Source organism: Astatotilapia calliptera, chromosome 23 (assembly GCF_900246225.1).
Source record: "Astatotilapia calliptera chromosome 23, fAstCal1.2, whole genome shotgun sequence".
Taxonomy (NCBI): Eukaryota; Metazoa; Chordata; class Actinopteri; order Cichliformes; family Cichlidae; genus Astatotilapia; species Astatotilapia calliptera.
In genome coordinates, this window is record NC_039323.1 from 22,762,755 (window position 1) to 22,780,016 (window position 17,262).

General features: G+C 41.8%; 1 protein-coding gene and 1 non-coding gene across 9 annotated transcripts in view; both read left to right on the forward strand.

Moving 5' to 3' along the window:
- Nucleotides 1-12,641, forward strand: part of LOC113016073 (nck-associated protein 5) — a 184,935-nt gene extending 172,294 nt beyond the window's left edge. For all 8 annotated transcript variants that reach the window (XM_026158586.1, XM_026158587.1, XM_026158588.1 and 5 more), the window contains 3 exons: nucleotides 561-690; nucleotides 815-990; nucleotides 10,863-12,641. In XM_026158586.1, the coding sequence (XP_026014371.1) occupies nucleotides 561-690; nucleotides 815-990; nucleotides 10,863-11,174 (618 nt within the window). In that variant the 3' untranslated portion in view covers nucleotides 11,175-12,641. The remainder of the gene's footprint in view (nucleotides 1-560; nucleotides 691-814; nucleotides 991-10,862) is intronic.
- A 2,063-nt stretch (nucleotides 12,642-14,704) lies between these two features.
- Nucleotides 14,705-14,779, forward strand: trnar-ccu (transfer RNA arginine (anticodon CCU)). The gene has a single exon. It is a non-coding gene; the product is annotated as a tRNA-Arg (tRNA).
- The last annotated feature ends 2,483 nt before the right edge of the window (nucleotides 14,780-17,262 follow it).

The following is a 17,262-nucleotide window of genomic DNA, read 5'->3' on the forward strand; positions in this document are numbered from 1 at the left end:
GTAAACCTCTTTGCAACTAGTTTCACCTAGAAAGCAACTTCCAGCAGCCAATTGCCAACAAAGTTATTCTTGGTTGCCAGGGGGGTTGTTGACCAAACTCTAGACCTGTGTGACTGAGGTCTTATAGACCTGGGATTCAAATGGTGCTTTTCTAGGCTTACTGACCGCTCCGCTCCATTTATAGGGTTAGTATAGTTGCTAAGGGGACACTTTGACACTTTGGGATTGGGATCTATGGCTCCCAGCCGGTCTCCAGGCCTTTGTGACTCTGTAACATTACCGACTGTTTTATAATGTTGCAAATAACTTTTAAAAGTAAACTTTCTCAAAACTGTAGGTATCTACATATGAATAACTAAATTTGCTACTGAACTAAAAAAGAGAGAAGCTTAAACACCACTTTGCTTTGCAAAAAGTTAACTTAGTCATGAGGGCTATATTTAAAGTTTTTTCCTGGTATCTTCTCTGTGCAAAAACCAGACTGCATAATAGCGCTCGTATGGCTTTGAAGGCGCGTTATGTCTCTGTTTTAAAATGACTTTTTTGTTGTCCATGAATAGGAAAGAGCCTTGCGAGTGTGCACGTACTCAGGCAGCAGCAGCGACACTGAGACTGAACCCGAGGGGACGGGAAGCACTTTGGGCTCGCCGCAAAAGACCCTGATCAACAGAGCTAAGAGGAATGACTCAGGTGTGGTTGAAAGTTGTAGTCGCTGAATCTTTCATGAAGCTTCCTCAGTCTTTATCTTTTGTAGAAGTTGGATCAAGTTTAACAAAAAATGCCTTTTTTGTGAATCTGTTTCCTGTGTTTCTAGTCGAGCAGAATGAGGACACCCTGAAGAGAAGAAGTGTGGAAAAATCCTTGTCAATCATGGACTACTACCAACACGACATGTTCTCGCACCTGGAGAAGGACAGCAGGAAGATTTCGCAGTACAACCTGCTGCACAAGGAGTCGGCCCTTGATGGAAAAGCTGGAGACAGGCTCAGTGTGAGTATTCAAACTCCTCATTGTTTCCCCGCTAATCAGATTCGCTCATTAACAGCTGTTTTACAGGCTTGCTGCCGATTCCCATCAAGCATTTTATTCGTGTTAAACTTTCCTGTCAAGGAAGCCGTCCAGTAGGTCACTTTCTAAGTGTTTCAATTTAGCGGGTGAATGTTCTGTATATTAATAGTTATTATTGATTGGTAGGCCTCAGAATACCATTAGAAAGAGAAAATGCACTACGCCCTGTGTTTGTTGTTCTAGGATAAATCAATTGGCTCTTAGCGTAGCCCAAAAAGAGGCACTTTAAAGTGTTAAAAGCCATGCAGCTCCCAGATGTATGCTTCTTTATGCAGCATAAAGAGGATGAGTATTGAGTCAGAAAAACGGCGCCTGACCTCAATGAAAGTCTTCCCAGGATGGAAGATGCATAATTTCGCTTTCCTTGCAGCGGAGGCAGAGGGAGGAAGAATAAATTGGACCGTTAGGATTCTCGTATGTCGCAAACTTCGGCAAGGAGACTCCTCAGATGGTCAGACTCCCAAAGCACAAGAGCTCTTTCAAAGTCACTAAAAATCCAAGGTTTTTTCTTTTTTCTTCCCGATAGAGTTGTTTGCGCTCCCAAGGTTTTTCTCTTCGGCCGTTTGGAATCGTTTACAGATTTTCACGGGAAAAATCCGCCTAATTGCTTTCGATCACCTCACCCTCTTGTGTCAGCGGGTATTTGCCTACAAGTATTTAACGCTGCTGAATGACAAATTAGAATCAGAGACCATGAAATGGCCTGCAGCCTGCAATATGCCGGCTCTCTGGGACAAACTCTCTTACAGTGCGCCTGCCCCAGCAGCAGCAGCCCTGACATAAAAATCCATAATTTAAAAAAAAAAGGCCTGAGTCAGCACGACTTTTTAAGAAAAACTATTGTCTATTAGAGATGGGGGAGAAAAATCTCAATTTATGGTGTGGGCTGGTTCTCAATCTCTGAAGTCATCTTGGAATTTAAAATGAGATCAGATCGAATCTATTTGTAATCATTTACACCCACAAATTAGAAAAAATAAACATTTTTTCGAATTTAGATCTCATTCCCACCATTAAACAGTCAAGTTTTGTTGTGCACATGCAGCCTCCATCTGAACCATGCTGCAGATTATTATGACAAATTGCGCTGGGTGTAGGTGATGCAGTGAGTCCAGGGTGATTCAGCAAGTAAACACACACCCGAGTGTCCTGAGAGCGGCACTCGAGCACAAATGAATCCCCCTAAGCTCCGAGGTCAGTTTGCTGACTCTGCCAAGTCAAGCAAAAGCAGCGTTTCGATCAAGTATTACATTATTGTACAGAGGCCGATTCGCCATTTAACAAAGCAAAGTTCAGCGACTCCACTCGAACTACAAGCGAGGAAACAGGAAGAGAGAGATTTCTGATTCCGATCCGAGTCCCGGTGGACAGGCAAAGCATCGAACGGGAACCTTTTGAAGTGACACTGTGCGGCCAAGCTGCAAGCACAGCTCCATTAGCCCACACGCAACGGACTCAAACAGGACAAGCAAGGCTGTGTTTGTCTCATCCTCAGACCTGCCTGTCATGTAATTGGATGCGCAAGGCTACGTTTCCCAGTTGAGTGTTGGCTTGCAACACTTACAGGGACTGCTGCAATAATGTGAGGTCAGAAGTTCAACCCCTGAAACACCCAAGAAGCACGCCTTGTCAGAGTGAAACCCGTGAAAACTTGCTGTCATAAAGCTGCTCAACTTTCTTTAAAAAGCTGCTTAGTATTGTTTCACAGCTGTGAGATTATATTAGTCTGTGGATGTGCCTAATTCTAATATTCACGTGTTTTTGAGCACGTACTTTAGGACCAAAGCTGCAATGGCCCCAAATGCAGTTTATCAATAGGCCTCCATTGTACAGTAATACAGCGATAATGAGTGTTAGCTGCTACCACTTGGGATCAATGGCTTTGTGTGTCGTAGCATTGGAGGTTTATGAACTGATCCAAGAGATTAAAGAAACAGCTTCCTCAATAATAGCTGACACTGTCATGAGGAGTAATTTACTTGTAGACCACTTTGCAGGTTTCTAACTCTAATTTCAAGACACTTTGCGTTTGGTATGAAATGTGTCGTATTTTTCTGCTATTCGTATTATGGTAGTCATGTTTACTGCAAAAAGTTCAAATAAAGCAGCAACTTCCATACATGAATAACAAAAACAACGACATTTCAGAAACTGCAGTTTCTCTACTGGCTCTGAAAATGACTCGTTCCCCATAGACTTCCAGTTTTACAGAGGAAATAAACAACTTTCCACCCAGCAGCTAAAAACTGTTTTTATGGTTTTAACCAATTTTCCCCCAATTTAAGAGCCTGGCTGCTTTCACTGGAAGATGGGTGCCAACGCAAGTATCCACACCTGTCTGCTAGGCTAACCAAATAATGTGACGAATGATATCTGTTCCTGCTACCCTTAGCTTACATCTCAAGTCCTGTTTCTCACAAGGTAAAGCTGGTTGTTGTTAATCCAAAGGTTAGTAGTTTGCATGTCACACTGTCCTTGAGCGAGATACTGACCCCAAGTTGGTCCCAATTTAGAACTCCTCGAACGAATGTTAGACAAAGTGCTTAAAGTACTTGTAATACCTGTTTCTTAGTACGCCTTTAGTACCAACTGAGTTTGATTATGTCTATTGCTACAAGACAGGATGGATCTATGCATGCGTGGGCCCTGTGATTGGCTGGTACTGACTAGGTATTTGGATTAATGAGCAGTTAAACACACGTACCTAATGAAGTCACCGGTGAGTGGAAGTACCAGTCCATGTAAAATGTGACTTTTCAAACCCAGGGAGACAAATCCAGAAGTCTGATTAGCTTTAATAAAAGGTAAAAGGTGTTTCAAATGCAACAACAGCACACCTGAGTTTGTCTAAACTTTTTCTTAGGTACAAATAGTATTGTAAACTTACAGTTTTTAGACAAAGCACCAATAAAAAACCCAAAATACAAATAAAAAAAGAGCAGCTGTAAAATTTAACCTGTAAAGTTTGACTCCACCTTACTACTGCTGCATAGTAAATTTACTTACTCCGATGGGAACCCACTTACTGAAGCATCCTATCGCACTGTGTACGTTTGCTGTGATTTTACTAGCAGCTAATTCCACTGATTTCAAACTTCTGCGTTAAAATAAGCATTCGTGTCAACAATAACCTTATTCGTCAGCCGTGAACTGACCGTAATGATGGATGACTGCTTCTGAACCCATTTACCCCGCATTATTCCTCTGAAAAAGACAATCTATCCGAGTGTCATCACCTCCTCACCCCTGGCTGTGCACGTCCACACCTGTGCGGCCGCTCTCCTTTTGTCGTGGCTCGGGAGCATTTGACTGTCACCGGCTTTAGTTTGGGGAAGTTTGGTGGCTGGTAGCGGGCCTGTGTCAGAGCCCCGTGATTTAAGCGCCTTTAATAACCTTTCACAAACACTCAGGAGAGTGATGTAAAGCTCAGCGGCTCCCATCAGGGCCCTCACAGCCCGTGCTGGCCTCCCATTCATCATCCTGACAGCACCTGACAGCCCCGCTAACGGCGCCCCCCACCCCCTTCTCCTTTCTATCCTCTCCTTCCTCCCAGTCTCTCTTTCTCCCACGTGTCTTTGCCTTTCTTCCCCTTCAGTTTTGCCCCTCTCTATTTCTGTCTCCCATACAACTCTCTTTGTCTTTCTTCCCAGTTGACTTTGCCCGCTTTCGCTCTAAACAGGTTTCCTTTGTCTCCTTCTGTCTTGTTTTTGTCCTCCTTGAATGAACTTTTGTGCTTTTATTGCTTTTCCTGCTTACTCATTACTTCCCCCCCTTTATTTCCACGCTTTGTCTGGGATATTGCTGCAGGAAAACAGCATCAGAACTTGTGCCAAGGTGTGGCATTGGTGATATTCCTGTGGCCCAGGTCCAAACAAAACCCTTCTGTGTAGCACAAATCAGCAGACTCCTCAAGCGTGGAACAGCTTGTTACCTTGGGCAGTAATTACATGGTGAGGGTTAGGGGAACATTTCAGTTGACATGCAGTTTGAAATAAGGCTGCTAGATAACCAAAACTGCATCAGTGTACAAATAAATATCAGCAGCAGGAATATGCGCTTCCCACTGTGTCACTGTCAGGCTGATAGCATCGCCAGAGTCAGATGGAAAAGACCCCGAAATAGAAAGCGAGAAGCCGCCATCGCACTTTCACCACACTGGCCCGCGATCAAATTACTCGCGCAGTGGTGACAGCAAAGACAACACATAGCCCGAGACAATAAATAAGTTATATTAGCATTTCCCCTCCCACCACCACTGTTGTCCTCATTGTAAAGTAACCCAGACGCTACGATCACACGATGCACGGACACGAAGTTGCCGAAATTCTGTCAGCAACAATAGAAAATGAGTTTTCCAATTACTTCTCCCTCCAAACTTTTCTCAAACCTGACACTGACCAAACTTGTGATTTGTTGCCTCCTTTCAGCACAGTTCACACTGAATACACTTTCACGTCATTGAAACTGGCCATGAATAGTTTCTAATAACCATTCAACACCCAGCTTGATGTCTGTCCACAGCTGCTCTGATTTTCTTGCAGATAACATGGGAAAAAAATTGTTTTGTTAGTATTAACACAAATCTCGCTTCATAATGCCTCCATGTGCTGAATACAGATCTGCTTCTATTAATTTTTTTTCTCATCACATCCTTTCAGCAAACTTAAATGCCAGCAGTGGACTTGTTGCTTTATTTTGAGGATGAACAAATAACATCTATGTCAAAGTCCTTGAGCTCTCAATCTTGGCTCGTGGTGACAGGAAGGTTTGCTAATTGGTTTACAGTGCAGATAATAATATTTGTCATCTTATTGCAAGTTATATCTTTAATAAACCAGTCAAAAGAAGCAAGTCAATCCTCCATATACATTCCTGTTAAAAATACATACTATTCAGGAGAAATAAACATGTTTGCAGCCTGTTACGAAACTAAACTAAACTAGATGAGGGCTCCTTTAAGCCACCCATTTTAATCGTATTAAGGTTCCAAGTTATGCAGTATTAAAGCATCATCTACATATAAATATATAATGATGAACCATGCATATATATACCAGCATAGCCATACATTTGACACTCACTGATATGTCAGTAAATGGCAGTCGTTGCAATTTTCAACCTCAGAGTTTACTTCTGAACCAACTGCTTTGCATCAGCTGCTTTATTAAATAGAAAAACAAGAATAATATAGTTATAAATATGCACTGATTAGTGTGTAATTATGTTTTCTAACAAACTGCAACTGCAGACTCAAAATATGAGGCGTCATGCCAATGTTTTATTATATGAGAACGTGTCCTCTCCACCAAAGAATGCAAAGGAAAGAGAAAACGCAAACAACATTTTAATAAAATGTTATCCTCAATGTCCTGAACACTAACATGCAAAAATGTGGATAAATATACTCATTTATTCCTGATACTGTTATTATCAGCACATTAGACATGTGATGCTCCTGTCTCTGGACATCTGACAATGAGCTCGCTAAACAGCAGCAACAGCTGGTTATAAGCTAACATTATGCCAGCTAATGTTAGGCTTGAGAGTCCTAAAAACCACACTTTCCCTCTGATAACAGTTTGATTACATTCTCAAATCCTTGGTGAGTTTATTCACTAAGTGTCTAAGTCCAATCCAATTGAAGACAGTTTCACTAATGTCAGATAATAGAAGCTAACGGTGGCTAATAGAGGCTAACAGCAGCTAACAGAGGCTAACAGCGGCAAAAACAGTTGCACTTACTGACAGAAAAGTTCACACGCCCTAAACAGCTCATCTCAGCATCACTGTCACTAGACAGAAAAATTCTTCATTGTCAATATCCCAGCATAACAAAATTACTGACAATAAATACCATATTTAAACATAGCTTACTGACTAATTAACAGATACATGAGGGTTGTAATGGTATGATGCTGAGCACTTTACATGAGTTTTTTTGCATAATATAAAATCCCCATAAGGAGGTGAAACTGCACATGAGGTTCATGCATAGTTACTGTGGGGTCGTGTTAAGATGGGGAGGAAGCTGTGTTTCGGTCGGTCTGTATGTGTTTGGATAGTTTTAAAGCGCCTGCCATAGTCATAGGAGCCTGAACACAGATCGGGGCGGTCGTGGCTCAAGAGTTGGGAGTTTGCCTTGTAATCGGAAGGTTGCCGGTTTGAGCCCCGGCTTGGACAGTCTCGGTCATTGTGTCCTTGGGCAAGACACTTCACCCGTTGCCTACTGGTGGTGGTCAGAGGACCCGGTGGCGCCAGTGTCCGGCAGCCTCGCCTCTGTCAGTGCGCATCAGGTTGGCTGTGGCTACAATGTAGCTTGCCATCACCAGTGTCTGAATGGGTGGCTGACTGGTTGTGTAAAGTGCTTTGGGGTCCTTAGGGGCTAGAAAAGTGCTATACAAATACAGACCATCGTCCGAGGGGTGTGTTGTCTTCATGGTTTTGCTTGGCCCTCTTTATGATTTTGTTTTTGTTTGTGCTGCTTTCACAACATGCTTCTGTCACCTTTGGTGCAGCTACCATACAAGGCTGTCATGCAGGCTATGAGAATGCTCTCTGTTGTGCATGTGTAGAAGGTGATGAGCAGCTGTTGGAGCGGTTTGGCTCTCATCAGCCTCCTTAGAAGGTAAAGTCATTATTTTGCCTGACCTGTGGCTGCTGATGTGTTCTCATTCCAGTAAAGGCGACCCCCCCCCCCCCCCCCCCTCCCTGGGGACTCCAAGATGGCAACTGTTACTAGCTCCATCTTTTATTTACAGAGTGTGGCTATTACAATTTTGGTCATTAAAAGCTACTAAGTATAGCAGTGTGCATAAAATTAGTTTGACTTCATGAGAAATCTGAAGGATTACAGATCTAAAGCATAGACGTGTAACATCTGTACGACTCAGAATATTAACGTAAAAAGGGAAAAATACATAACAGCAGGGGAAAACGAAAAAATGTTTCTTGCTTGAGCCTTAATAAAAGACCCTTTCACTCAGCTTTTGTAGCAAGCAGGTCTGCTGAATTTGAGTTTAGACATCCTATTACTGGCATGTGATGCAGAACCAATTGCTGATTCGGGCCCTCGTGTTTTCAAGAAGGAAGCTCTCACTGAGACGTCCGCCTGGAGCCTGTTATGTGTGGAGCCATCATTTTGGCTGCGCCCGCAGGTGGTACAGAGACCTGCACCGGGAAGCTTCGATCTGCTGGTAATTGTGTTCCTCCGAAATCAAACCCAATCAGCGATAGCACAGCCAACCCCCCTTTCTTTTCTCTCCTCTTGTTTGTGACGAATGGAGGCTGGCTGAGAGAATCAGCATCTGAAGACTGTTTTTCACTGTCGCACAGCTAATCACAGATTCACGTTGTGCACTCTTTTCTTTGCCCCGAGGCGGTTTAACGACAGGTCTTTTCTTTTTTGTACAGCTGACAAAAATCTGACACAAAAATAGGAAAGCTATGAAAAAGCACGCGTGGGTGTCGAATTAAAACTCGTCCGGTCTAATCTGCATTCAGCACCTGTTTTTAATTTGGAAGTTAACCTCCGCACCTGCAAAAAAAAAAAAAAGCTGCTCCTGTGTGTCAGATGTGAGTCACACGTCACCTCTGGGCACATTTTTCCTTTAATATTTCTTTTGATTCCGACCTCTTTACAAATTTATGATGACTCCGCCTCCCAACAAAGGTCACCGTGCAGATTAATGGGCCTCGATGGGATGTTAGGGTTTTGTGTTGATTCGGCATCAGTCACAATATGAGGTGATTACTTTCAGTTTTAGCCTTCCTGTTGAACTTTTCAGGCATTTTCTTTTACATTTGCATGTTTAAAACTCTTCCAGGATTTGATGCTCTTATGAGACCTGCTGCATTTAGAGGCAAATGATTTCCTCTCTTCCCTCTCAATCCTTTCCTCATCATGACATAGTTTACACCTGGGTTGGCACGTGAATGTAATTAGGTTGTTAGTAAGAGAAACTGAGAAGACTTAACTAATGTTTCACTATAGAGCAGTGACATCCCTGTATCGAGCACGAACAGCCTGCTATGTCTCACAGAAAGAAATCCAGTTTCAGCGGTATGTCATTTAGTCAGTAAGCTGTCACTGCATACATCTACAGAAGCACCACATCACCAAAGGTGGAATATTTTGATAAGATAAGAGATGAGGCTACTTGATAAGGAGAAAAACATGCTAGATCAGGCTGCAGCAGGAAATAGAAGAAACCCTAAATGGACACACTTCCATTACATACAGACCTTAGAATGAATTAAAAATATAAATAATAAAAAAATAAATTAAAATAAGCTGTTCAATCAATGGTTTCACAGACAACAGGACTAATTAATTAATTAACAGCTGTGCTTACATAAAGGGACACTGTACTTCCTGCTACAGTTCAAAATTACGTGACTTCAGCTTCTTGTAGATTGATGCTATGAGCCTGCTCCTGCTCTGTGGCTGGAAATGTCAACCCTGTGGACCAGACTAACAGCAACAGGCTCATGTGAAGCTTTCACCCTACAGTATATTAATTAGGCTGGGATATAGCAGCATTATGAACATAGACATTTTTACAGAGTAAACAAAAAAGGTGAGCTAATGTCTCCTTAGGTCGCCCACTTTTACATACTGTTAAATCAGAAATAACCAAATTAAACTTTTCTCGTTGTGGCCTCTTTGATAAAAAGGAGAAATTCCTTGCTTTATGACTTATTCGATCAAACCCTTTTGGTTTTTATTTAGGTGGAACTTTTGTAATAAAGGCTGTGAAAGCATGTATTTATGGCTAAGTAAGACAAATGTGATCATGTTTTCAGTGTGATAAGAGGCAGATGAGACCTTCATATTAAGGGGAACTTTTAAAGATCTCTGTGTGTGCGTGACCCTTGCAGTAAGAGTTTGCACGGGCCAAATTGTGCTAATAAAGTTCAGTGGCGTATGTGTTTGTGCTCCTTGTGTGAAGTAGTTCTGGATTTATGTCCGAAGGGAGCTACAGCTCGCAGCTAAATGCTAAACGGTCCAGGTTTGGAGGGTCCCTAGAGGTTGTCCAGCCCCTGCAGCTACTCCTCTGTGTACTTACCCCTGCAAAAAGCACCTATGAAGATAGCTGCTGTGCTCCCAGGCTTTATTTGTTGCAGAAATAAAGTTGTTTACAGCCTCTGAGGAGGTGTTTTGATGCTGAGGGGTACAGTAACTACCTTGTTAAAGTGTCTTTTGAGACACGCATTAAAAAGATACTGGGAAGCAGGTACATTATGAATAAGAACAGACTATTTTTAGGTGTATGTGTTGTGTTGCTTTCCCTCTGAAGGGATTATTTTACTCTGTGATTGTGTGGCAATGGGTCATATGACAGTGAAGCAGACGGCTAATGCATGCTTTTACAGTTTTTGTAGCTGAGTTAGCTAAAGGTGTGTTTCTTGGTCTGGCACATTTTGGCATCAGCTAAGAGATGAAACCACTCCTGCTAATTGAAGCAGTGTTAACAAACAGCAGCTTTTTTACTAATGTATTCCTACAAAGCAGATGGTCAGAGGTAATGCAAAAGAAATAATAACGTTGAATGGCACAGTTAATGTAGCAGGAAGAGTGCCGAGGGGACCAAATTCCCTGCGATGAATGCCTGCCAGCACCCAAGACGTACATTTGGTCGTTGAGCGTGACAAAAATCTCAATATAGATCACTGTCGTACTCACTGTTGTTAGAGTAGAGACAGGGCAGCGCAAAAAGTTCACACTGCAGCATTTACCGTAACATGAACTAGCGTGTATTTGCTCTTCATTAACAGATGTTCCTTTCTCTCTGCAGAAAGAGATTCCCATGGAGAAGATGCCCGTCAGCACAAGCCAGCCGCTCTCTCTCAACTTCTCTTTGGAGTCCTTAAACAAGCTGAATCAGAGCAGCTCCAGCAGCCTGTACCCGGACACGGGCTCAGGCGGCCGCAGAGCTGACTGCCACGCCGACGGGGGGAAGAGCGGGGAGAGCTGCTTCAAAGGAGACGAGGCCTCGTCCTCCTCCAGTTTCACGAGCAGGCCCGGGGTGGATCCCGTGGGCTCCCTTAGCGACTCGCTGTACGACAGCTTCTCTTCCTGCACCAGCCAGGGATCCAACGAAGTCTGAAAAAGCAGGGCTGTAGAGATGGAGTCCAGTTTTCAAGACATTTCTCTTTCAGATTCTGTCCTTCTTATTGGAAATCATGCCTTGATTGGCTGGAGGTTGAACGACACAGTGGACATATGGAGTGGATTTTTGGGTAGATTACATCTGTTTTTCTAGGGGATTACCCCTAACAGGGTTGGGCGATACATTAACATTTTCTGCCACATCTCCACAACTAATTATTTTGGCAAACTGAGGTACACCTTAGCATCTTAAAGCAGCCATTCCCAAATTCAAAATATATATTAATTAAAAAACTATCAATTTGAAGTGGCATCGTTTTGGAAAGCCGACATTTTAAAAAGTTTGTATTTATTTATTGAAAACGCCCAAACTTTGGGAACCACAGATGGGATAACAGCAACTCTATCAAACAATTAGGGTAGAAAACCAGGAACATTTGGCATGTCAGTGAAAAACTTTGATATCTGTGTACAGCTTTCCACTCTTGCTCATAAAACCTCCAGAAAGTAAGGAGCTATTGCACTTTAGAGTTAATTATTTACAGCGACATTATAAAAGGTGGACGTACTTCCGAGTATAACAAAATAAATAAAGAAATAAAGCCAATGCAGAAGTGCCTTAAACCTGCATTATTCTTTAATAACCACCAGGGAATGCAGACCTGTAGTTCCAGAAAGACTTGTTGTCTATGGGAAAATAATCCAGAGACAACATAAGTAAACACTTTTGTGATGAGTTTATTAGCTCACTTGCTTAATTTGGGTCATACTCAGTAAATATTTAAGTCCAATGGGTGATGTTACCACAGCCACATCCATCTTTTATACTGTCTACGGTTGCAACGCAGAAAATTAGCAAACTAAAACGCCAAAAATCTCCCGCAATAATACAACCGCCAATCATCTGAGCCGGTCACTGTCCTATCGCCCAACCCTAAACACTAGTTTGTGTTTATTTTCTTCTTTTTTCTCAGCCTTGCAAAAATGTCTTGGTTTTGGTTTGGATCTGCTCTTGATTTCCTCTCAACCTTCAGCTAATCTTGGAGAGGACTTGTCTCAGTTACAGCCCTGCCATGAAAGGACGAGTGCCGGTCCCCTCTGCCTACAACAAGAAGCACTTAGAAGAGCTACAGACGCGAGGATGAATCCTCAACCTAAAAAAGAAAAGAAAAAAAAACAGGACTTTTAAAGGTTTCGCTTGGGTGCGGTGGACTGGACAGCAATACACGTTTGTATCATTAGTGACCACCCCTCCTCCTCTTCCTCCCACCATGCTGGTGTACTTCTTATCATTGCACTGTAACAAATACTGTACAAAGATGTGTAAAATAAAAGAAAACACGACAAGCAGAATGGGCAATATTTGCATAAAACTCCATTTTTGAAACTCTTTTAAAACCCAAGGTGTCATCTTATGGATTGCTGCTATGTACAACGCCCATTGAAAAGTTACCACCCCCCCCCCCCCCCCAAAAAAAAACAAAAAAAACCACCTGATCCATCTTTCTCTACTCTCTTGAAGCAATATTTTTCAAAGAAATAATTAAAGTTTTCTTTCTTTTTTAGTCATTTTTTATCATTTTAATCTTGTTGTGTTTTTCCTTAAGCAGTTAAACACCCAGTGGTGGCAAACTATCTCCGCAGCTTCTCTAACGAGGTCGTTTCCACATGGTACATGAATTAATGAGACCAGGTACAGATAAAACAAGCAAACATAAGGTGTCGTCGCCCGTAGCTCAGGGAACATACTGGACTAAAGTCGATTGTAAAAATGAAAACGCAGCCATCGGGAAAGCGTAGACAAATGGCTCTCCAAGCATCCAAACGTAGTCTCATGTAGCATAACACACCCAAACTCTCCAAAACCTCAGCTTTCCTCTCGTGGCTGTATATTATGTTGTATATATTAAAAAAATATAAGTTAATATCAGAACGGGCATTGCTGATCGATATATATGCAAGTAAGAACAAAAAGAAAGTAAAAAGATGTAAATTGTTTGCCAATCGTTCAACCTGTTTAATGTCTGCTGTTTGGCGTCTTGTGTTTTCTTTCGGGCGTTCTTCTTCTTCTTGTTGTTTTTAAAAAAAGTAAAAATATTATTTTGATCAATAAGAGCTCACGCTAAAATGTTTTTTATCACTTTATTTTAAAAGACATATTTGAACTTTAGGAGGACTTATGCCAAATTTCTCTCTGGAATTTGACCAGCTGGTGCTAATCAACAGAGCCGACTGTGTGTTTTCGATTTTTCTATGAAACTGTTAATATTGTATGAAGAGAGTCTGAAGAGGACTTGTGTATTTTTCTAGATGTCCAGTATTTATACCCACATTTTGTACTGTCAGACTGTAGTGTGATTGTCATGCTTCACCTCTTTCCTTAAACCTTCCTTTGTAAAGAGAAAGTTACCAGCAGTGTTACTTTGGTAATTAATATTATTGTTATTATTATTATTACTGTGTGCAATTTGTCTGTTACACTAGACTTTAATGCTATATTTTATGTAACTATTTCCTAAATAAATACGAGAAACTATTTCCTATTTCAACCTGAGCTGCAGGATGTCTGTGTGTTTTTCTGAGCAATATAGTGAAGGAGGTGCTACGTGTACCTTCATACGCGGTGATTCATTTGACCTTTCTTTAAGTGTGAAAATCCAGGTTTGGAGAAAGCCCTCCCCAAAATGTTTCATGGCGTGTAATCACCGCTTCCCCCTCACAATCTGTCAGCAGGGGCTGAAGCTCAGAGCTCTCGCTGCAGAGGGATTTATAACCATTAGTCCCCTGATGGGCAATTATACGCATATAAATAAACGCAATTAGTTTAAGCACGCTTGGAAGATTTCTCTTTCTCTGTGTCTGCCTCTTAAGCATAGGCTTGTAGGTTATTTGATCAGCACGCGAGCAGATTTAAAGTCGAGGTTAAGTAGTATGCTTTTTTTTTTCTTTTGTTCTGTGCAATTCCTCAAGGTGAATCACAACGTAAAGAACTGACAGTATTAGACCAATAACCCCTGTGAGCAGCATCTGGTGACTGTGGGAAGGAAGAACTCCCTTTTAACGGGAAGAGATCTCCAGCTGACCAAGTCTCAGGAAGTGGAAGCAACTGGTAGAGGATTAGGAGAAAGCGAAGAGAGGAAAGAATAAGAGAGACATAGGTGCACTGATTTATTATTAGAAAAGACTGTATTAAAATTTCATGAAAAGGTCACAGAATTTGGTGATGACTACACAGCGGTATTACAAAAATAAAAATGAGTCACAAAGTGCAGAACTTAATGGATTTTCACAGCACTGAAAATATGACTCAAAAACTGAAAAGTAGTTCAAGTTCTCAAAGTGAGTTTCAGAGACGTGCAAACGGTCCGGAAGCCAAAGCTAACGTCAATTGCTGCAAATAATAAAATGGAGCAGTAATCAAGTGATTATAAAAGTCTTCATGGGTTAATAATCAGGCACACAAACACTAACATGTCTAAGTGTCCTTTAAAGTTAAACCTTGCTTGTACCTGCTAGCTCCTGTGTGCAGCCCCAGTGGCCCAATGGATAAGGCACTGGCCTCCTAAAAGCCAGGGATTGTGGGTTCGAGTCCCATCTGGGGTGCTGTCCAGCAGAGTGGCGCAGCCTAAGCGTGCTGGGCCCATAACGCAGTGGTCGATGGATCAAAACCATCCTCTGCTAGCACTTTCAGACAGCCACCTTGCTGTCCTCGTATACAAACGCTGGCTTTGCCACTTCTAGTACTGATGTGTCCCTTTATTCCTCAAAGATTTTGGTCTATTATAGACTTGATGTCATCGCTGAGTTGCTGCAGATTTGTCCATCTAGCATCCTAAAGGCGCTCTATAGGACTGAGATCTGGCGACTGTGGAGAACACTGAACTCATTATCATGTTCAAGAAACCAGTTTGAGATGATCTAAGCTTGTGACATGGTGTGTTATCCTGCTGGAAGCAGACACCAGCAGCACTAATACGAGGCAGGATGGATCCATGTTTTAATGTCTATGCCAAATTCTGAAAACATCTGAAGGTAGCAGCAGCGATTGATACTCATCAGACCAGGCAAGATTTTTCCAATCTTCTGTTATGCAGTTTTGGTGAATTTGAATTGTTGCCTCAGTTTCCTGTTTTTAGAGAAGAAGAATAAGACGACTCTTGGTTGATGTCAGGAGTAGAGATGGCACGATACCCCTTTTTTTATGTCCGATACCGATACCGATATCATAAATTTGGATATGTGCCGATACCGATATGAATCCGATATAGTGTTTTTTAATCAATAAAACTGTTTTTTAAATATCTTGCTGCATTTTGTATAAGTTCATACTCAAGTTTAAACAAACAACAACACTATAGCTATTCTGTTATACCTGTATGTAAAAAAAAAATATTTCATAGTTCAGCAATACTGATCAATCTAATAAACTTAAACCTACTACATCCTTCCTATTCTGGTATTTTAAAGAGTACTTAGCAGAAATCTTAAGCAACCTAACTAATAGGATTGCAAACTCCCAGCAAAAAAAAAATAGGGAACCACCCACCCTCCACCTCATGATGCTTAATCGACGTAATCAACTTTAATTTGATGCAGTGTGGGGAAAAAAAATGCACAGAAATAAATTATTTTTGAAAAATAATTAAATAGATTCAACATCTTCCTTCAACAGAACTGCAGACTGCACAGATGGTATCTTCCCAAAGGAAAAAGTAATATAGCTTACTAGGGTATATTAGACTTAACAGTTACTATATACAGTAATGGACTTTGGGTGTAAGATTCAGATAGTTATTGATTAAAAGCTAGACATTTTAAATGAGAATAAGAAAGAAAAGTATGTCTTTGTGCCCCCTCTTCCCTGTTCATGCCCTATCGGCCCCCCTGGCTAAACTTTGCTAGATCCGCCCCTGGACAGTTACCAGCCGTCAGCTGCAAAAGATCCTCGAGTAGAAAGTAATATTAAATAAATTCTAACAACAGCTTATCAAGCTTAAATGTGCTGCTGTTGTTCAGCCGCTGGTTTCCTCTTTCTGGCCCGAAGTGGGCCAAAAACAAACAAGAGAGACGGACTCGCGACAGAAAAGCCGATCAGCTGATCATTAAGCAGTTTCACGATTGAAGTAGCAGCAAGAAGATGCAGTTGCTCCAGGTATTGGTTGTTAAGCTTAACGCGGGAATGCTTTACAAACATTCAGAGATGGACTTACACACTTGCTTTACTTCTCTCTGGGATAACCTTCTCAGAGATGAAACCCTGGTTTGGTAGCAGGCTTCAAATACACACAGCCTCTTTATCACTTGAGCACACTGCTCCGACATGCTACGGTTATGAGCCGAGTTACGCCATGTCGCAAGTTTTGTGAGGTGCTTTTTTTTTATATTTAATGGATCGGATTACATTTTTTTATTTCTCTCCGATATCCGATCCAGTAATTTAGGTCAGTATCGGACCGATACCGATACCTAATATCTGATGTCCATCTCTAGTCAGGAGTGACCCTCTGCTCCTGTTGAAATGCTCTTCTGCATACTGTAGTTGTAAAAAGTGGTTAGTTTAGTTAGTATTGCCTGTTTTTACCAGCTTGAACCAGGCTGGTCAACAACAAAGAATTCTAACTGAGAGAACTGCTGCTCACTGGATATTGTCTCTTTTACAGCACATTCTCTGTAATGAGGATAAAACTGAGATCCTCCTTATTGGCACCAAATCCAACCTTTTGAAGGCGAACCATTTCTCACTCACCATCGATAACTCCACAGTTTTCCCTTCTCCTCAGGTTAAGAGCCTTGGTGTCATCCTAGACAGTTCACTTTCCTATAAATCTCACATCAACAATCTCACCCGTTCTGCCTACTTCCATCTACGCAGCATTAAGATTGCTTCCTTCTCTTTCCACCCAGTCTACGTCCATTCTTGTCCACAGTCTTGTTACCTCCCGTATTGACTACTGCAATTCTCTTCTGCATGGTCTCCCCCAAAAATCCCTCCATAAGCTTCCACTGCTTCAGAACTCTGCTGCTCGCATTATCACCAGAACCCCTCCTACCAGCACATCACCCCTGTTCTTCAGGAACTTCACTGG